Raw genomic sequence first — 21,947 nt, forward strand, 5'->3', positions numbered from 1 at the left:
TAAGAACTCTCTACTCACCTATATAACCGCCATTTGAACTGAAACGTTCATTTAGTGTAAGACTAAACAGTCCCTGAAAAGAAAACAAAGCAATGAAGTCAGAAACCTCAACCTTCCTGTCTAAGGCCCTCTCACTCTGCTATAATTTATACTGTTACATCAGGGCCTGGATTGGGGAACGAGGTGGGGGTGCAAAGATAAATCAAAACCATGATCCTATCACCTTGTTTTTTTCTCTCTTCTCTTCTTTTTACGGCTATCTCTGTGGCATATGGAAGTTCCCAGGCTAGGGACTGAACTGGAGCTGCAGCTGAGACCTATGCCACATCAACGCCAGATCCAAGCCACATCTGCAACCTACTGAGCAAGGCCGGGGATTGAACCCACATTCTCATGGATACTAGTTGGGTTTGTAAGGGACAGTAAGTTGTATTCTTCTTTTTTCTTTTTTTTTTAGGGCATATGGAAGTTCCCAGGCTAGGGGTTGAATTGGAGCTACAGCTGCCAGCCTGTCGGGAGCCATAGGGCTGCTCCAGTAAAGAAAGCAAAGCCACAGTCGGCACCTGCATGAGGCTTGTCTGGTTAGCAGAGCTACAGACAAGCTGAAGAAAGAAGAAGGATTGCGGATGCGTGAGGCTTGTCTGGTTAGCAGAGCTACAGACAAGCTGAAGAAAGAAGAAGGATTGCAGAGCAATCCCTTGAAAGACTTCGGTTCCAGGAAAATAAAAATGATATCCCCTAAAAATATGTTAATCTATTTTTCTGTGTTTATCTTTCCTTTTCTATCTCTATTCACAGCTTTCTTACTGCTAAAGATTTGCCCTGGGCACGTAAAACACTTGAACCAAAACAGAATGAAGTTGTTTAAACAATGTAATGGAAAAAGCCTTTGTTTTGGAGTAACAATTTATGGCACCTATTTTGTGAGAGTATACAGGGGAAACTTATGATTTCAGTCCCTTTACTTAAAAAGAAGTTTGGGGCTGGGAAAATGTTGTTTGGCCTATAAATTGCTATTTTCTATAATAGATATATTTTTAACAGTGTCACTTGTAACTTTCATCCCTTGTGGGGGCATTTGTTAATGTTTGGGTATAATACTCCTTTCTATTGAAATTGGTGGTTTGGAACTTACGTAAATCAGTACAATAGGTTACATGCTTAGCTTGCTGGCGCCAAATAAATCGTGGTTTTAAGAATGCCATGAGCCCAAAGCTTTCATGTGTTTTGTTAACCACATACACCTTTAGTTAAAGAATGTTAGGTATCATAGTTTATTACTTATTAAAGCTTTGTTCTTAATATAGAATAGAATAGCTACTGTTGTTGACCTTTTAAGAAAAATACAGTGTGAAACTTTAAGTTTGTAATCTTGAAGGAAAATCTGAAGTTGAACGGAACATGTTTTAACTAACCTTCTTTTTTGTATCTCGGGTGGAGGGAACAAAAGGGCTTTAAATCAAATGTTAATGTTAAATCTTACACGAAATCTGATTGTGAAATGGTATAAAAACTGATGCTTTTCATTTAATAAATTGGGTCATCTGCAGCATGCAGCTGAGGAGTTGCCTCCAATTCTTTCCGCGCCGTTTGTAGCCCATCCTCTCCTTCGGCGCTCCCTGGCTGCTGGGGCTGGACCTCGGCACCAGCCTGTACCACAGCCACAGCAACACAGGATCCGAGCCACATCTGCGACCTTCACCACAGCGCACGGCAACACCGAATCCTTAACCCACTGAGCGAGGCCAGAGGTCGAACATACATCCTCATGGATACTAGTTGGGTTTGTAAACCTCTAAGCCACGAAGGGAACTCGAGTAAGTTGGATTCTTAACCTGCGGAGCCACAATGGGAACTCCCCTATCACTTCCTATTAACAGAGCTTTTTCAGAAGTTCAAAGCATTTTCATATTAGGGCGTGAGTAAGTAGGTGGGATGTTCTTGGTCAAGTGCAGAGATGTGATGCCTGACTCGCCTGAGGGGCAGACCCATGACCAGATTCTGGATTTACACTCCCAGTCCCTGATACCCAGAGGTGTGATTTATCTCCAGCAGAGGCTCAGAAACCTTCATTTCCTTCCTACTCTTCTCTACCACAGGAATTCACACCTATGAAGCAAGGTGACAGACAAGAAGTACAATGGGATGAACTGGGGCTTCATATTCTTTTCAGGTCCTCATTTCCTTAGACGAGAGCTACCTGTAAAACTATGTAAGAAGAGATTCCTTACTGGTTTGAATCCTGTCATCACGCCCACATAGCCAGCAAAACTTGCCGCCTTGAAGACAGTTTTATTGTTTCTTTGGAAGTTCAAATTCACTGTTAAAGGTTTCAGTTGCTCAGTTACGACCCAGGTATTGTTATTTATATTCCACCTACAAAAGACAAATTTCAGTGACATTTAAGAACAATGGTAATAATGATGAATATGATGACGGTCAAACATTAGACGAGGTGCTTTATCGCCCTAATCCCAAATGTTCAGTCCTCGAAAGGATGTTTTTCAACACGGGTGGTTTTATGCTCCATTTCCCACACGATAAAACTAAGGCTCAGAGAAGTTAAGTAACTTCCGACACAACACAGCCTAGAAATAGCAAACCCCAGATTAATATTTAGGTCTTTAACTTTATAAAGTCCTGTTATATTTTTTCCAGGAAGGTCAGGAAGACACAGGAAATAGAATGCTACTTTTCCTTCTAGGCAATAAACTAGACATACATGGAGGGCCTTCGAGCATACTCCAGGTTTCTGTTCACTGGGTGCAACTCAGCAACAAACTCTCGTCTCCAAAACTAAGGAATCTAGGATCTTCACTTCTGGTCATATTCTGGGAATGATCTGGGACTTACTTTTCATCAATGTAATACAATCTACTCTTCTCAAGGGCTGATACACACCACATTCTCTGCTTACCCAAGCAATAGTCCGAAATCCATGTTCCGCCCATGTAGCAGATGACCTAATTGAAAGTAAGCAGAAGAGACAGGTATCACAATGATGACAGCGTAACTGATTCTAAATCAAATCTGGACACTTTCTGGTTAATGATATTCACAAAGGCGCAATCCAACCACAAGACTTTAGCAGCACCTGGTATCACAACCCTTCACAAGATCAAACTGCTGTCCCTGTTACACAGGCCAGATTCCCCAACACCACCTGAGAGCACAGGGTTCCAGGTAAGAATATGGGAAAGGGACGGGGGTCTCTTTGGGGTTCACTCTGACAAGGTCCTACCCAGAACAGCTATCTCAGCCTCACCTAATGTGACTTACCAACATGCTGCCCTCAGGAATTTTCACCTATAGCTATACCCAAAGTACAGGTCAAAAGGAAGAGTGAATCAGGGTAAATCATCCCGTGCCTTGTACTCTGGGGGCCTGTCAGGAAAAACATGGGGAAGTGAAGCTTGTCTACACAGGGTTCCTTGGCTGGGAAATTATGGGGGAAAATTTGTCCTGTCCTGCCTGTGAGTACTTCCATCGAAGCATAAACATGCGTATCAGCAGACTACAAGGAAGAGCAAGAATGTTTATAGTGCTGAAACACTACCTCCAAGAGTTTTGCAAACCTGTATTAAACTTCAATAGGCAAAACAGTGGTTTTAAATAATCTTCAATGCACTTTCGAAAACTTACCAAGGACTCTAAAACTGGATGCAACACGCATATGGTATGTGCATACTGAGCCTGTGTTCTACAAGTTATCACTGCATTTATTTAAAGACTTTTCTTTTACTTCATACCTTGCACTGCCCACCCTCCCTCAGCACACATTTATTTACCTCCTTTATCTTCTGTTATTATTGAAGTACAAATGGTAAAAAATTCATAGAAAATATTGTAGGAAATAATCTCTCCTGCAAGAAAAGACAGGATATTTTTTGGTCAATATACAGAACCAAGACATTGTTAGAAAATTCTTTTTTAAGAAAAGGTTTTACTGTCATCACCGTGAGAGTTTTTGCGTGGGCAAACTTAAGTGTCTGCAGACAGTCTGAACGAGCCTGAGGAGCTGGTGGAGTGGAGGTATCTCAGCCTGTGCTCTCTGCAGACTCAACACAAGTCCCTAGAGAGGGAGCTATCGGGCAACTTGAACATCTGGGCATGATGGAATTATATTACAACATAGTGTCCACATTTTTTGTCAGTATGTTTTTAGTTTACTTTGTAGGGCTCAAATACGATAATTTAATATATCTGGCTTTTGGGTGACTGCTGAAAATGTATTTTACCCAGCAAGAGCATGACTAATATTTCTGAGGTGAGAAAGGAGATAAGGGACCTATTAATAGAGTAAGTGCAGAGCTTATCAAGAAACTCTATTGAAAAACATTTTAATTTTTGAATAATTTTCCCAAACTGGATAATAATAATGCCATTTAGCATTTAATTTGCAGGTTAAACAACATGCTTTTTCTCAGTTCCATTTAACATGTTATGCTAAACATTTTTTCCCACCCTAATCCCATATTTCCATTTAATTTCCGTTTTTGTGAAATTCCACTCTTATTTTATGATGAATCATCTGTTAATCTTCTCAATCCATTTTTCTCGAGATCCTTATATGTGGTGTTCATTTGTTAGAATTCTTTAGATAATAAAGGAATTAAAGACACTTCTCATGTAGGCTACAAAGAAGCAAAAACAACAACAAAAAAATCTATGCACTTCTGTTGTAAATACTATTGATTTTCAGAAATTCTCAATCATCTCTTGTAAAACCAAGATATATACAGGCTACTTACAATAACTCTATTGCTTTGGCAGCTTAAAAATAAAAAGTTTGAAGTGGCAGAAAAAGTCTTTTTCATTAAATTGCTATAAATTGGAAATTTAAAGTTTAAAAACAGCTCCCACATCTGGAGATGATAGGTGATATAACAAGGAATCTGATGAATCAACGATTTGCAAGATCTTTTTCCTTAAAAAAAAAAAATACTGCTCGGAGAAATCAATAACCTAAATAACAGTTTAATCTCATATACCAAGTCTGTGGGTTAGAAAACTGAGTATTCTAATCCCACTGAAAATAGCAGCAGGCTCCTCTGTCAAAGTTAACAGACTGATTCTAAATTTTATATGGAAATGCAAAGGGTGTAAAATATGTAAGAGAATTTTAAATAAAAACAGAGAACTTACACTACCTAACATTAAGAGTTACTATAAAGCTTTAGTAATTGCAGTAGCACAGTACTGGTATAAGGAAAGACAAACAAGTGAAATTTAGTATAAAGTCCCCAAACAGAAGCGGATATTTGCAACCATGTGATTTATATCAAGGCACTACTGCAATTTACTGAGAGAAGGATAGTCTTTTTAATAAAAGGTGTTGTCAACTGGACATTCCATATGGAAAAAACCTGAACCTTCATCCCTACCTCATACCATATACAAAAATTAAATCAAGATACATCATGGGCCTGTATGTAAAAAGCAAACATAAAACATATATAGAAGAAAACCGAAGACTTTCTTTTGGGGTGGGCAAAGATCACTTAAGTGGGTACAAAAAGCACTATCCATAAAAAAAAAAATTTGAAAAACTGGGCTTCATTAAACTTAAGAATTTTCAGGCGTTCCTTGTAGCTCAGTGGGTTTAGAATTCGACATTGTCACTGCCCTGGCTAGGGCTGCTGCTGTGGTGTGGGTTCAATCCCTGGCCTGGGAACTTCCGCATGCCACGAGAGCAGCCAAAAAAAAAAAAAGAAAGAAAAAAATTAAGAATTTCTTTCTGTTCATCAAGACACCAATAAGAAAATAAAAATGCAGATTTCCCATTGCAGCTCAGTGGAAATGAACCTGACTAGTTCAATCCCTGGCCCTGCTCAGTGAGTTAAGGATCCAGCATTGCCATGAGCGGAGATGTAGGTCACAGATGCAGGTAGGATCTGGCATTGCTGTGGCTGTAGCTGTGGTGTAGGCCAGCAACTGTAGCTCCAGTTCAACCCCTAGCCTGGAAACTCCCATATGCCGCACCCGCGCCCCCCAAAAAGTAAAAATTTAAAAAAATAAAAATAAAAAGGCAAGCTACAGGCTGGGAGAGGATATTTGGAATACATATATCTGACAAAGGACTTGTATCAAACTAATAAAATGGGCATTAGATGTAACAACCACAAAGGAGGAAATGAAGGAAGGAAACATGGAAGGAAAAGGTCAATGTTCAATCTCATGAGTCATCAACAAAATGCCAATTAAACAACAATGGGTGAATAGAAGACACTCAACAAAATGGCACAAATAAAAAAGACCTGACACTATCAAGAGGAGAAGCATCAAATGGAAGAAACTAAAACTCTTGTATTATGCTGTCAATGGATACAATCACTTTGGAAAATCGGTTGGCAGAGTTTACAAGGCTAAATATACACCTTTTAACCCAGTACATATCCCAGAGGAAGGAGTGCACACGCCTATCGAAGGACATGTGCAAGAATGTTCCTAACTGCTTTACGCTTAATATCCCAAACCTGGAAACAATAAATATCCTATTCATACAGTAGGATACTACTACTTACAATGGTAAGAGCAAGAAATCAGACACCACAGTTCATACTGTTTGGCTCCATTTATAAGAAATTTAGAAGGTAACACCAACCTCGCAGAAGTCACAACAGTGGTTATCGGGGACTCGAAAGTAGCTGCATAGGGGCAGGATGGAGCATCCTGAATTGCTGGAATTTGTTTCTGTATCTTGATCTGAGTTGATCATCATTGAATGCATGTTTGCATTTTTAAAACTCTATCGAGGAGTCCCCGTCATGGCTCGGTGGTTAATGAACCCAACTAGTATCCATGAGGACTCGGATCCCATCCCTGGCCTCGCTCAGTGGGTTAAGGATCCATAGTTGCCATGGGCTGTGGTGTAGGTCACAGAGGAGGCTGGGATCCAGTGCTGCTATGGCTGTGGCATAGGCCGGCAGTTGCAGCCCCAGTTCTACCCCTAGCCTGGGAACCTCCACATGCCTCAGGTGCAGCCCTAAAAAGACAAAAATAAATAGGTAAACTCCTTTGAGCTGTATACTTAAGATTAGTAGACTTTACTGTATGTATACCACACCTCAAAAAAATTTTTTTAAGTACTTCATTAAATTTTTAAAAAGCTGTCAAGTGAGCTTTACCTAAAGGTATGCCAGTGACAGCTGCAATCCCCTTCATTTCCTCCTCAAAAGGTCCAGGAAAGTTGCCAAGCAGACCAGGCTGAAAAACAAATACATTAATAATCATTCAACCAGAGTGTTGCTTTGAGATTTGGTTCTTTTACATATAATTTGTCCTAGCTACTGTTGACACAACAGATGATCAAAGTTTCTTTTTCTTTTCTTTTCTTTTTTTTTTTTTTTTTGCCTTTTTAGGGCTGCTCCAATGGCATATGGAAGTTCGCAGGCTAGGGGTCAAATCGGAGCGGTAGCCACTGGCCCATGCCACAGCCACAGCCACACTGAATCTGAGGCACATCTATGTGCCACACCAAATCCTTAACCAATGACCAAGGCCAGGGATCGAACCCATGTCCTCATGGATACTAGTTAGGTTTATTACCACTAAGCCACAAAGGGAACTCTCAAAGCTTATTTTTGAAAGCACTTTCATATCACGTATTTCTGAAAGATTCTAAGTAATACTCAATATTTGGCCCCTGTAACTCTTGCCTGTGCACCCATAAACGCCTCTGTTCTCAGGTATTATGCAGAGATTGATGATTCTCCTCTGACTGTTTTCTCCTGCCTTACATTTCACCCTATTCTCTAGAGAGGAAACTGGAATAATCCCACTTGAATGTGCTAACATGACTCACAACACAGGAACATCGCAATACGCACCTGTCTCACTCAAACTCGCCCTCTAGCCATTGGCATCACACCCTCACTACTGTTCTTCCTGACCCATGGCTTCACTTTCTGTGGTTTCAGTTACATGCGATCAACCACAACCCCAAAATATTAAGTGGACAATTCCAGAAGTAAACAATTCCTAAGTTTTAAATTGCATGCTGTTCCGAGCAGCAGGATAAAATCTCATGCCATCCCCCTGAGTCCCACCTGGGAGCCTGACATCCAACTATCAACCTCGTCATGGCTGATGATCCAGGATCACCAGAAGCAGATGCTTCTCCTTCTAAAGTAGCGTCAGGTGGATCACGGCCTAACAGTACGTCCCAAAGCCTATGTCGTTCACCTCACTTCATCTCATCACGTAAGCATTTACATTATCACAAGAAGGGTGAGTACAGAACAGTACAGTAAGAGAGTTTAAGAGAGAAAGCACATTCACATAACTTTTATTACAGAGTACTGTAAAATTGTTCTATTTTATTACTAGTCATTAGTCTCTTACTGTGCCTAATTTAAAAATTAAATTTATCATAGGTATGTAAGTACAGGTAACTGGGGTCTTGAATGTATCTCCTGAGAATAGGGGGACTACTGTCCTATTTCCTCCCCATACTCACAGCAACAAATCTGTATTCTAGTCATTCACAAAGTATTTGTCATGGTTAACAGCTGACCTTGGGCTGAGATGCTTTACCTCATCCTTTGCTAACAATGGACATGTGAGCAAATCCAATGGCGGACATATAAACTTTCTGGCATGATGATTTGATTGATATACATCATAAAATGATTACAATAGGAGTTCCTGTCGTGGCGCAGTGGTTAACGAAGCCGACTAGGAACCATGAGGTTGCGGGTTCGGTCCCTGCCCTTGCTCAGTGGGTTAACGATCCGGCGTTGCCGTGAGCTGTGGTGTAGGTCGCAGACGGATCCCGCGTTGCTGTGGCTCTGACGTAGGCTGGCGGCTACAGCTCTGATTCGACCCCTAGCCTGGGAACCTCCATGTGCTGTGGGAGCGGCCCAAGAAATAGCAAAAAGACAAAAAAAAAAAAAGATTACAATAATAACCATGCATCATCTCATAAAATACAACGTAAGAGGAGAAAAAGATTGTCCCTTGTGATGAGAACTCTTAGGATTTACTCTCTCAACAGCTTTCCTATGTAACATAACAGCAGTGTTAACGACTTTTATCATGCGATAGATTACACCCCAGGTACCTATTTACTCTGTAACTGAAGACAGTATCTTTTGACCACCTCCATCCAATTCCCCCCTCCCCTACTTCCCACCTCCACAAATCTGTTCTCTTTTTCCATGAGTCTGTTTGTTTTGAGGTATAGGGGACCTACAACGCTGTGTCAGTTCCTGGAACATAACACAGTGATTCATTTAAAAACTATCGCTGGCGTTCACGATTCATTTAAAAACGATCACTGGAGTAAGTCTAGTTACCATGTGTCACCATACAAAGTTGTTACATTATTAACACTTTCCCCACACTGTGCATTTCACATGTGACTCATTTATTTTGTAACTATAAGTTTGAACCTCTTAATCTTCCTCACCTGTTACTTTCCTTCCCAAACGCCCTCTCCAATGGCAACTACCTGTTTATCCTCTGTATATACGACTCTGTTTCTGTTTTGTTTGTTCATTTGTTTTGTTTTTTCAATTCCACATATAAGTGAATTCACATGGTATCTGCCTTTCTCTGACTTATTTCACTTAACATAATACTCTCCAGATCCTTCCATATTGTCACAAATGGCAGGATTCCATTCTTTTTTATGGGTTTTATTCCAGTGTGTGTATATACAGACCACGTCTTTATCCATTCATATATACTTTTATTCTAAACTGCAACTATTCACCAACAATGGGATCAAGATTTAAACTCATAGCCTCTTGCTAAGATAATGTGTTTAAAATTCACAAGTTGCATTATTCATGACATGATTATTTATATGTAATATAATCTAACTGCATCATTTCACCCCCCCCAAGGAATTCAAAGCATTGCACAAGTGGAACATACCTGCCAATTTAACAAACCAAAACGACTTACTGAACATTTATTAACCATGTTTTACAGCCATGCACTGGGCTTTACATACAGTAAGTCATTTAATCCTCATAAACAACACAGGAAATATATATTATTAGTAAATTTTCCCTGATGAGAAATCTCATCAAGGAGTTCCCATCGTGGGGCAGCGGGAATGAATGCGACTAGCATCCATGAGGATGCAGGTTTGATCCCTGGCCTCACTCAGTGAGTCAGGGATCCGGCATTGCCGTGAGCTGTGGTATAGGCCATAGACGCCACTTGGATTCCACGTTGCTGTGGCTGTGGGGTAGGATGACAGCTGTAGCTCTAATTTGACCCTTAGCCTGGGAACTTCCATATACCGCAGGTGCAGCCCTCAAAAGCCAAAAAAAAAAAAAAAAAAAAAAAAAAGAAAAAGAAACTTGCAAAGGATACACAGCTAGTACACGACTGATCTAACCGTAAAATCGAATGCTTAAAGAATAAACAAAACTCCAAATGCCTGATGGCAAAGCCTGAGCACCTAAACCACCTGCTGCCCCCGCCAATGACATGATGGTTGGGGGATTAGGGTACACAGGGGCTTCTACTGCTGCTCCTGCTAATGTCTGTATCTGGGGGAAGTCTGGTTAGTAGGAGCATAAAGGATAGCCTTCATCAAAGGCTCTGAGAGCACTGGCAGATCCAAGTGCCATAGGGATGGTATGCCCCGAATGGCCAGCCTCTATCTAGGACAGTGATTCTCAACCGGGGATGGCAGTCCCTCCAGGGGAGCTTCAGTGATGTCTAGAGATATATGTGGTTGTCACAGTGAAGGGGTGCTATTGGTACCCAGAGGGTGCTATACATTCCACACAGCAGATAATGCCCAAAACCAAAACATTATCCAAATGACATGAGTGTGAGGTTAAAACATCTGCCCGAAGGCCTTGGAGTCCCCCCTAATCTCTCACATCCTGCAAGCCAGTGAGAGGCCCAAAGCAAAAACTGAAAGAGGGTGATGAGGATCTCTCTGGAGGCTCTAGGGACCAGACCCTAGATTTTCTAGTGGTTTCACTTAAATCAAAAAAGGCTCTGAGAAAGGGAATCTTCCTGCATGACCAGGAGGAAAATGAAACGGCTTGGTGAATGAACAGTCACAAGAAATACACAACCCAAGTGAGTTTCAATGCAGCTACTAAGGGACAGGGAAGAGCTGAACCTCTCATTTGGTCAAAATATCTAGAACATCTCTCAATGTCCTGAGATACTCAGGCAAAGTACTTAAGGAAGACACCAAATTTTGGAGTTCCCGTCCTGGCGCAGTGGTTAACGAATCTGACTAGGAACCCTGAGGTTTCGGGTTCGATCCCTGGCCTTGCTCAGTGGGTTAAGGAGCTGGAGTTGCCATGAGCTGTGGTGTAAGTCACAGATGAGGCTCAGATCCTGCAATGCTGTGGCTCTGGAGTAGGCTGGCACCTACAGCTCTGACGAGACCCCTAGCCTAAGAACCTCCCTATGCTGTGGGAAGCAGCCCTAGAAAAGGCAAAAAGACAAAAAAAAAAAAAAAAAAGACACCAAATTTTCAATAGTGAACTGGCAAACCTAAGTATATATAACAGAAGGAAATGCTGCACTTTCAGATGAAATATGGGTATTTGCCCATTGCTCTACAAAACAGTTCATACTTTTTTTTTTGGCCACACTTGCAGTATATGGAAGTTCCCAGGCCAGGGATTAAACCCATGCCACAGCAGCAACCCAAGTTGCTACAGTGAGAATGCCAGATCCTTAACCTCCTGTGCCACAAGAGAGAAGTCCAACAGTTCAAACTTTTATGAAACAGTAAAGAACAGCTAATTGCCAAAATCTGCCATGCAATTTTATGTCCTGTTACTGTAATATTACCAAGCTCCAGAATTTTAAGACCCTCTAAAGTTTTGACAGTGGTCTAGGATAAAAGCAAACTTGTTCAAGCTCTTCAGAAGAGGTTGTCAAATTATGCCTTTGAATAAATACCAGAGCCTTTGCTGAACTCTTGTGTGTATATGTGGACATGCGTGTGTTTAAAATTTATTATGAGAGGGAGTCCCCTGGTGACTCAGTGAGTTAAGGATCTGGTGTTGTCACCGCAGCGGCTTGGGTCACTGTTTTGGCCCAGGTTCCATCCCTGGCCTGGGAAGCCAAAAACCAATTTACTGTGAAAAATACTATTTCTTACCAATTTCTGATCCACTATCTCCAGAATTTTTCCACTTGGCACAAATGCATTTACCATATTCTTCAGGGAATTCACTATAACTTTTAGCTGAAAAATAAATTAAAAAATTAGTTAAGAGACATAAAGAAGTGTTGACATTTAGAATTAATACTGGTATAAAGAAAATAGCTAAAAGAGCCTCCTTGCCTGCCTGCTTGTATCTTTCAAAAGAATTCTATCTTAATAAATCTATTTCTTGCCTAAAAAAAAAAAAAAAAAGGAAAACAAAGACTTTTTGACTTACCAATACATAAGTTAAAAAAAGAGTAGTATCTGAAAATATATATGTAGGAGTTCCCATCGTAACGCAGTGGAAATGAATCCGACTAGGAACCATGAGGTTTTGGGTTTGATCCCTGGCCTCGCCCAGTGGGTTAAGGATCTGGCATTGCCATGAGCTGTGGCGTAGGTGGGCAGCTATAGCTCTGATTAGACCCCTACCCTGGGAACCTCCACAGGCTGTTGGTACAGCCCTAAAAAGACAAAAAAAAAAAAAAAAAAAAGAAAATATATATGTAAACACAATATTCTTTAATATGACATTTGATTTTAACTATTCAGATGATGGTAGATGATGTGAGATAAAGACACAAAGATAAAGGCTATTAACAAGAGCAAAAAGCTACAGAAAAATGACATCTTTTCCTCTAGAATAATTTATCACAAATGGCAGAAAAACCTGGAAAGCAGAGTCTTAAAATATTTGGTAGATAATTTTATGAAGTATTCTTTTAAACACAATTATATTCAGGAAAGTCGGAAAGAGAAGATTTAAACATCATAGCATACCGCTGGCGCCTTGTCAACCATCAATTCATGCCATCTTTTGTACGGTGGCAAATCCAGATTTATGGTGTACCACGGAACTGGACCTCTATAGCTGTAATGAGAAGTGTGCCATCTTGAAATTATTAAAAGCAGTTTTCCGGTGATGGTTAGTTACATATATATGGATATGTTAGAGACATATTCTTAATAATAATATAGAATTTGATACTCAAAAAAATTTGCACAAAAGCTCATTTTCCACCCAGGGCATCTGCCCCATCTTGTACATAAAATCATAAGTCATTTTACAAATCATAGAATAGAATTATTACACAATCTGGAAGGTTCATGTGAACTGGTGATAGGTAAAATAATCAATTTTGGCTCAAGAGCTATATGTAACCTGAATATCACTGCTAGATGCTAGAAAATATCTGCCTTTTTCTTTCATTCTTTTTTTCTTTTTTGGTCTTTTTAGGGCCGCACCCATGGCATATAGAGGTTCCCAGGCGAGGGGTTAAACTGGAGCTGCAGCTGTCGGCCTACACCACAGCCACAGCAACACAGGATCCAAGCCACATCTGCAAACTATACCACAGCTCATGGCAACACCAGATCCTTAACCCACTGAGCAAGGCCAGGGATTGAACCTGCATCCTCATGGATGCTAGTTAGATTCCACTCAGCTATGACAGGAACTCCATTTTTCCCTCCACAATCTCTGAAAAAACTTAGTCAATGCTTTGGGCACTTCTCCAGTTGGATTTCCAGCCTCAGAATTCTCTCCGAGACAGTCTAACACTACTGTCAAATCACTGTCTCTGGCATTGGCTTCAGTAAGGTCACCTTTTAAGCCCCCCAAGTGGCAACATACTGTTAGTTTCCCATGATTGGCTTCAAGAACCTTTACTACTCCCTCAGCCATTCTATTTCCCCCCCCCACACCTCCTCTCTTCTCATTCTAAATCCAAGCCCAAACACGGCTGGATCACCCTCCACTGCCCCACTCTTCAGCTGACATACAGCAATTTCTGCTATGAGGATGTAGCAATGTCCACTCCCTTATCAGTGGAGGTGGGCCCTATTTTTGGAGGATAAACCCTCCAACTATTCTCTGTCACTATGGCACTTGTTCCTGAAGTGAAAAAGCCTCCAGGGGTGTGCCATTCAGTGGCTTCTCAGTTTAAAACTGCCTGAAAATAGCCAGCATTTGCTCCCTCCTTGCTCTGCTCCTGAGAAGCAGGAGGTACACTCTGGCATGTGCTATAATGTCACCAGGCTCTTAAATTGTTATCCAGGCTAAAGTCTATAATGGGGAAGAGTTAACTGGGGATAGGTTAGTTTCCAAACGTCAAGAATTGGGGTCCTATTTAATACTCCTGTAGTCATGAATAATTACTTGATGCTCTAAATAATGCCTCTGAGCTTGAGGTCTGGGTGTATACATAAGGTTTTATGAAATTGTTAACAAGCAGCCATTCATGTTGAGACTTAAAAGAAGAGCACACAGAATTCTGAAAATACGCATTTAAACCAAATCACAAGACTGGATCTTGTTTTTCTCAAAGCACTTCCATTTTCTTAGTCGCGGATGTCTGTATTAAATACTATAATACTTAAATCCCAGGACAAAGCTTTACACAAAACAAATGAATTCAGCTTCTGACTAATCATAATTTCACACGCAAAATTCTGCCCTATGATTCAATAAATAATTGTTGTTCCTCCTGTTACAGGCAGATGTGACCACCCTTCCCCACCAGTGTGCATTTGGATTTCAACGTCTAGCAGCAGTGATCAATCGGAGGCCTGCTGGAGCCATGCACGTTGGTGGCACTGTCCTAAGATATGGGTTCTACCTGTGAACTCCGATCAGCAGCTTCTTCCCTCACAACATCCAACAAAACCCAAATCATGCCCCTGTCATCCGCCCTAAACTCCTGATTCTTTTTCAGTCTCTGACTTCACAGAAGAAATGGAGAGGAGACAAACTCCTTAGCAGGGAGTTACAATTAAGTGGGGATGGGAAGACTCCAGGAGCCACTCTACATCAGAATTCTTTGACAGAACTGTTATCAGTCTGATTAACAAAGTTATGTGAACAGCTAAAGCTTACTGTGACTTTAGCTAGCCATCATCCCACGTTTCACTTCTCACTCAACATTTTTCTAAATATTTCAATGTTTAACATTTGCACCTCAATTTCCTAGAGAAATAAAGAATATTTACCCTCTGAAGGCAGTGAGGATCTCAGAAAATAAGCAGAAAATACTTAGCAGCATCAGTATTCAATCAATAGTGATAGAACAGAGTATGTCCCTACTTTACAACAAACAATAAACATCATGACATTATTTTTGAGACTCAGCATTTCCTGTGTCCAGGTCATCATAATAAATTAATTAATCACTGACTGAACCCACCTGGCTGCCCAGGTAGCTTAGAAACTGGTCCAAGTGACACAACACACACACAAATAAGTCAGGAGATGCTAAGCACCAGTGGGCAGTAGAAAATAAATGCTAATGGGATTCAGATGGATCCAGGGGTGCCCTGGCCATCAGTCCCTTGGTCTCCAGTCCTGATTGGACTGGTCAGGCTGGATAAACAGGTGTTTCTCTACTCCCTCACAAGTGGACAGGCACACCTCCAGTATCTATGCACTTCCTGCCAAATATTTGCTTCTTTCAGAAAGGTGCATAAATTCAAAGAATTAAGTTTATGACAACTTCACTGTTTCTGTGACAGAGGTTATTTAGAATACATAATTCAGACAAATGCAGCACAATACACACATTTGAAGGGCCTCAAAAACCTCAATGTCATCTTGATATTACTGGTTAAAGTTGTACATACTCTGCCCTTCCTTCCTTGCAGCAGGGTACTTTGAGCAAGAACAAAGAGCAGGGGAAGGAAGATGAGCCTTCCTGACACCTCTTCCTTCTCTTCCACATTCTGTACCCTCTGGGCCAGTGAGCTAGTCTTATGTCTTTCCCATAGTCCTATTTAAGCACAAAGGATGTGAAAAAGCCAAAATCCTAAACTAAAAGCATTAATGGTAAACACACCAAAAGATGACACTGGCCCTTCCTTTATGTTTTCCAATCCTGTTATCTTCAACAGCATGGCTTCAACATGGCAGGGTTTATTTTTTGAATGTTTAACATGAGGCCCTACCCTTTTTTGCTTCAGTATGATTGGGTAATTTATACTGATGCACTACAGAGTATCACAGGTCAGTTCTGCCATTTGTCAGCGTGAGAAATATACTCAGGGGTAGAGAAGAATTTAGTGGAGAATCAAAACATTTTTTCCTATGATTTTGATAGGTTAGAAATGGCTTTTTTTTTTTTTTTTTTTTTTTTTTTTTGCTTTTTAGGGCCACATCTGCAGCTTATGCAAGTTCCCAGGGGTTTTCATCATGGGATACTTTCATATTTGCCCAAGGTCTTAGCCAAATGCATAATACACAAACCTGAGAGAAAAGTTCTGTCTCAGGATAGAAGACATGGCTTAAGATTTTATTTACTGTCATTATTTTTATGTGATCATTACAAGAAGAAAACTCTCCTCAAAGGAAAGACTGGGTTTTGATCATGTAACGTTTACTCACGTTGGTCCAGAGGGGGGATAGGTTGATTTTCTGCAGTCTTCTGTCCACTAAGAAAAGGAAGAGAAAAATGTCAGGAAACTACAAAATGAGTAGGCAATCTGAAAAAAGTTAAGTTTGTGAAGATAAAATCAAGTATGATTTGGCCTTTTGACTGTTTCGATGACCCTCCCCCCCAATTTTTTTCCTTCCCTTCTTTTTAGGGTTGCACTTGTGGAACATATGGAAGTTCTAACCTAGGGGTTGAATCCAGGCTGCAGCTGCAGCCCACCCCACAGTCTCAGCAACAGCAGATCCAAGCCGCATCTGTGACCTACACTGCAGCTTATAGCAATGCCAGATCCTTGACCCACTGAGCAAGGCTAGGGATCGAACCCACAACCTCACAGAGACAATGTTGGGTCCTTAACACACAAAGCCAAAATAGGAACTTCTCAATGCCTCTTAAAAGTCTTTTCCTTCCATGAAACTTCTAAAAATCTCAACCTTAAGCGCATTTCCAGTCTCAAATTCAATATGCACTATTTGCATATGTAATTTGGCTTTTCTACTGCAAATAAACTGAATGAAGAGGAAATGTAAGGACGTAGATAGATAATGTTTATGACAAAGGAAATTACTTGACAAGATGTGATGTTATTTGAATTTATGAGCCAACTCTATTGCAAGAAATTTGCATCCCAAACTAGATTTTCAGGGCACACTGCACAGGGCCCCTCATAATCTGGCCATGAATTCCAGCCTCCTCTCCAACCACTCCCCGTACAGCTGCATGCAATCACATACTGTGCTCTCTCACCCTTTCATGCCTGTGTATGCACCTGATGTTCTATGTGCCTAGAATACCCTTTCTTTACTATGTGAACTTTGGGTCCAACTTCTAAGATCCAGTTCAAATACTGTCTTTTTTATGACGTCTTCATCTACCATTCATAGGAAACCAGCCATTCTCTGCTCTATACTCTCAAAGCATTTGTATATATATCCATCACTGTACTTATGACATGGCATTGTAACTATCTGTTTGTGTCTCTCTTCACGACCAGATGCTATGTCCCTTGAGGTGTGTGCAGAGCCCCCAGTACTGAGGCCATTGCTTAGGCAATGAAAGAATGAGACTGTTTCCAGGAGCGCTGCTCAAGTTTAGCAGCTAAACAGTTCTTAATATAAAATGATGAAAAAAGTCCACACTGATTTATCATCCTTTTATTATTAGTTCAAGATGCCAAGCATGTTTCTCCTTTTCACTGAGACTCAATATTGTAGAAGTATATATATATATATACTGCAGCAAATTGGTATAGGAATGGAGATCATATGGGAAGCATATAAGGTAGCCTGACATTACCTGAGATTTAAGCATTAATTGTCAAAATACCACAGTACATTTCTCATATATGTACTGCTTTGCTTTGTCATTTTTGGTTGAATTCATTAAAAACAGCATCAAGCATAAACAAATTATCCCCAAAAAGTTAATCTAATCATCAGAATTTAAACTGTTTCTAAACTATTAGGATATAAAATATTAGATATTAAATAATATCAACATGACAGTTTGGTATCAAGAGGCAGTGTGAAGTCAAAGAAAGACAAATCTGATATCACCTATATGTGGAATCTTAAAAAAAGGATACAAATGATGGAGCATGATAATGTGAGAAAAAAGAATGTATATGTGTATGTGTAACTGGGTCACCATGCTGTACAGTAGAAAATTGACAGAACACTGGAAACCAGCTATAATGGAAAAAAAATAAAAATCATTATATATTAAAAAAACAGAAACATTCAGAGATTGCAAAAACAAATTTATGGTTATCAAAAGGGAGAGGTGAGAGGAAAACTAAATTAGGAGTTTGGGATTAACATGTACACACTACTACATATAAAATGGATAATCAACAAGGATCCACTGTATAGCACAGGGAACTCTACTTAATATTCTCTAATAACCTATAGAGGAAAAGAATCTGAAAAAGAATGGACATATGTCTATGTATAAATGAATCACTCTGGTGTACACATGAAACTAACACAACATTGTAAACCAACCATACTTCAATAAAAAAATAAGATTAAAAAATTCATGCATGAGAGTTCCCGTCGTGGCGCAGTGGTTAACGAATCTGACTAAGAACCACGAGGTTGCGGGTTCAATCCCTGCCCTTGCTCAGTGGGTTAATGATCCGGCGTTGCCGTGAGCTGTGGTGTAGGCTGCAGACGCAGCTCGGATCCTGCATTGCTGTGGCTCTGGGTAGGCTGGCAGCTACAGCTCCAATTGGACCCCTAGCCTGGGAATCTCCATATGCCGCGGGAGCGGCCCTCCCCCCAAAAAAAAAAAATTCATGCAAGTGAAAATCTATGAAAACAGAAGTGGTTCAAGGTTGACATAATAATAACACGACAGGTTTAAGTACTCTCCACAAAGTACCTGCCAGTCAACAATATAATAAATAACCACAAGCTTTAAACATCCTGCATTTTTACAAGTTTTGTACATTTGTCCAACTAAGCCTTTTTCTGCTCCTCACATATTTTTACATCACAGCAGATTCTACTTCAAGTTTTACTGAATTACTAAATTCAGTAATCTTTGAACACACAATTGCCTGTGGTTGTTTTATGCAGACATTCAGAGTAGCCAATTCTACAGTCTCAAACTTGGCAAAAGACAATCTGACAAATACTGATAACTGATTAGTATCAATAACTTTAAGAGCCAATAGAAACAACTGGGAATCACTTTCCTTGTTTTTTAATTGATGCTGATGTTGCTGTTAAAGTTCCAGGCAAGTATGTTCAGCTAAAGGCTAAGAATGTGAAACAAATTTTCCCAGGACATTTTTCTTCTACTTCTGAAATCAGTTTCATTAACTCATGTTTGGTAAATAGCTTTCCTTGTTTTGCTAACAAATAAGCTATCTAGAGACTTACTTTGGCTACAGCCTCATTTTACTTTTTAATATTTGTAAATATACTCTGCTGTGATAAGCTATTCGACATTTTGTCTTTTTGATCCCTTTTTTCCCATGAGTTGGGAATATTGTGATGACTGCTTCATCTTGTAATGTCAACATATACTGGCTTGTTGCTTTGAGCTGTTGTGTAGGTCATAGACGTGCCTCAGATCTGGCGTTGCTGTGGCATAGGCCAGCAGCTACAGCTCCCATTCAACCCCTAGCCTAGGAACCTCTATATGCCACAGGAGTGGCCCTAAAAAGACAGGGAAAAAAAATATATACTGTGTTCTTTTAGAACAACTCTAGAGTCCTACATAATAAACACAATGCTCTGCCAGGCAGCTAATTCAGTAACAAGATAATCCTTACTCCACTTGGCCTCAAGAGCACTTTAGAAATCCACTTTTCTCACTCTGATGTGATAGGTTTGGACTAAAAATACTCTTAAAGCTTAAAATAACATATTGCATTGATACATGTGGCACTTATTAAAATGCTGTTGAGTAGTTCCCATTGGGGCTCAGCAATAATGAACCTGACTAGTATCCATAAGGTTTGATCCCTGGTCCTGCTCAGTGGGTTAGGGATTTGGTGGTGTTGTGAGCTGTGGTGTAGGTCAGTGATAGCATTTGATATTGGTGTCTCATTGTTTGACTGACTTCACTTAGCATGACAATTCCTAGGTCCATCCATGTTGCTAAAAATACTGTTATTTCATTCCTTTTAATGGCTGAGTAATATTCCATTGTGTACATGTACCACATCTTCGTGATCCACTCCTCTGTCGATGGACACTTAGGTTATTTCCATGTCTCGGCTATTGCAAATAGTGCTGCAATGACCACTGCAGTACATGTGTCTTTTTCAGTCATGGTTCTCTCTGGATAGATGCCCAGGAGTGGGATTGCTGGATCAAATGGTAGTTCTTAGTTTCTGAGGAATCTCCATACTGTTTTCCACAGTGGCTGCACTAATTTACATTCCCACCAACAGTGTAATAGGGTTCCTTTGTCTCCACGCCCTCTCTAGCACTTGTTTGTAGACTTTTTGATGATGGCCATTCTGGCTGGTGTAAGGTGGTACCTCATAGTGGTTTTGATTTGCATTTCTCTAATAATGAGTGATATTGAACATTTTCTCATGTGTTTTTTGGCCATCCATATGTCTTCTTTGGAGAATTGTCTGTTTAGAGCTTCTGCCCATTTTTTTTGATGGGGTTGTTTGTTTTTTTGGTATGGAGCGGTAGGAGGTGTTTATAAATTTTGGAGATTAATCCCTTGTCAGCTGATTCACTTGTGAAGATTTTTCTCCCATTCTGTGGGTCGTCTTTGCCTTTTATTTAGGGTCTCCTTTGCTGTGCAGAAACTTTTAAGTTTAATTAAGTCCCATTTGTTTATTTTTGTTTTTACTGTCATTACTCTAAGAGGTGGATCTGAAAAGATGTTGCTGTAGTTTATGTCATAGAGTGTTTGGCGTATGTTTTCCTCTAAGAGTTTTATGGTGTCTGGTCTTATATCTAGGTCTTTAATCCATTTTGAGTTATTTTTGTGTATGGTGTTAGGAAGGGACACTAGAATAGCCAAAGACATCATGAAAAAGAAAAATAGAGCTGGAGGAATCAGGCTCCCTGACTTCGGACTATACTGCAAAGCAACATTCATCAAAACCATATGGTACTGGTACAAAGAAAGAACTATAGATCAGTGGAACAGGCTAGAAAGCCCAGAATTAAACCCATGCACCTACAATCAACTAATCTATGACAGAGGAGGTAAGAATATACAATGGAGACAAGACAGCCCCTTCAATAAGTGTGCTGGGAAAATTAGACGGCCACATGTTTTTATCCTTTTGAAAGGAGATATACAAAGCTCGAATGACTGATTGATTACAATATCAATTATGTTTTCAATTACATTATCAATGTTTTTAAGTCACGCTTCTTTCAACACTGTTTACTGTTTTCATTTTTTGTTGTTGTTGCTCTTTTTGTCTTTTCTAGGGCTGTACCCATGGCATATGGAGGTTCCCAGGCCAGGGGTCCAATCGGAGCTGTAGCTACCAGCCTACGCCAGAGCCACAGCAACACCAGATCCTTAATCCACTGAGTGAGGCCAGGGATCGAAACTGCAACCTCATGGTTCCCAGTCAGATTTGTTAGCCACTGAACCACGACAGGAACTCCTGATTTCATTTTTTGAAAGAAGACATGTAGACAATGCATGGATCACTCAATTACAGTTATAATTAGATTATCAACATTTATTAAGCAAGACTAAAAGCATATAGACCTGAGGAAGAAAAGGGTGAAAATGATAGAGGGGTCAAGGAGTCCACTTGCTCCACTTCGATATTATGCTTGAGTATCAAGCCACAACAATTAGACAGGAAAATGAAATAAAAGGAATCTGAACTGGAAAAAAAGGAAAACTGTCTCATTTTCAGATGACATAATCTATAGAAAATACTAAGGGAT

The 21,947-nt window shown here is 40.1% G+C and overlaps 1 protein-coding gene across 1 annotated transcript in view; it reads right to left on the minus strand.

Moving 5' to 3' along the window:
- The window catches only part of ASAH1 (N-acylsphingosine amidohydrolase 1), a 37,814-nt gene that overhangs the window by 8,051 nt on the left and 7,816 nt on the right, over positions 1–21,947 (minus strand). Inside the window, exons 2-9 of the mRNA XM_003134187.7 lie at positions 16,512–16,558; positions 12,920–13,010; positions 12,092–12,178; positions 7,128–7,206; positions 3,789–3,863; positions 2,918–2,963; positions 2,232–2,376; positions 19–73 (exon numbers count right to left, since the gene is read on the minus strand). Coding sequence (XP_003134235.3) covers positions 19–73; positions 2,232–2,376; positions 2,918–2,963; positions 3,789–3,863; positions 7,128–7,206; positions 12,092–12,178; positions 12,920–13,010; positions 16,512–16,558 — 625 coding nt within the window. The remainder of the gene's footprint in view (positions 1–18; positions 74–2,231; positions 2,377–2,917; positions 2,964–3,788; positions 3,864–7,127; positions 7,207–12,091; positions 12,179–12,919; positions 13,011–16,511; positions 16,559–21,947) is intronic.

Source organism: Sus scrofa, chromosome 17 (genome assembly GCF_054392235.1).
Source record: "Sus scrofa isolate SSC_HxYL_T2T_F1_AM1 chromosome 17, Sscrofa_HxYL_maternal_Yorkshire_Landrace_v2.0, whole genome shotgun sequence".
Lineage (NCBI taxonomy): Eukaryota > Metazoa > Chordata > Mammalia > Artiodactyla > Suidae > Sus > Sus scrofa.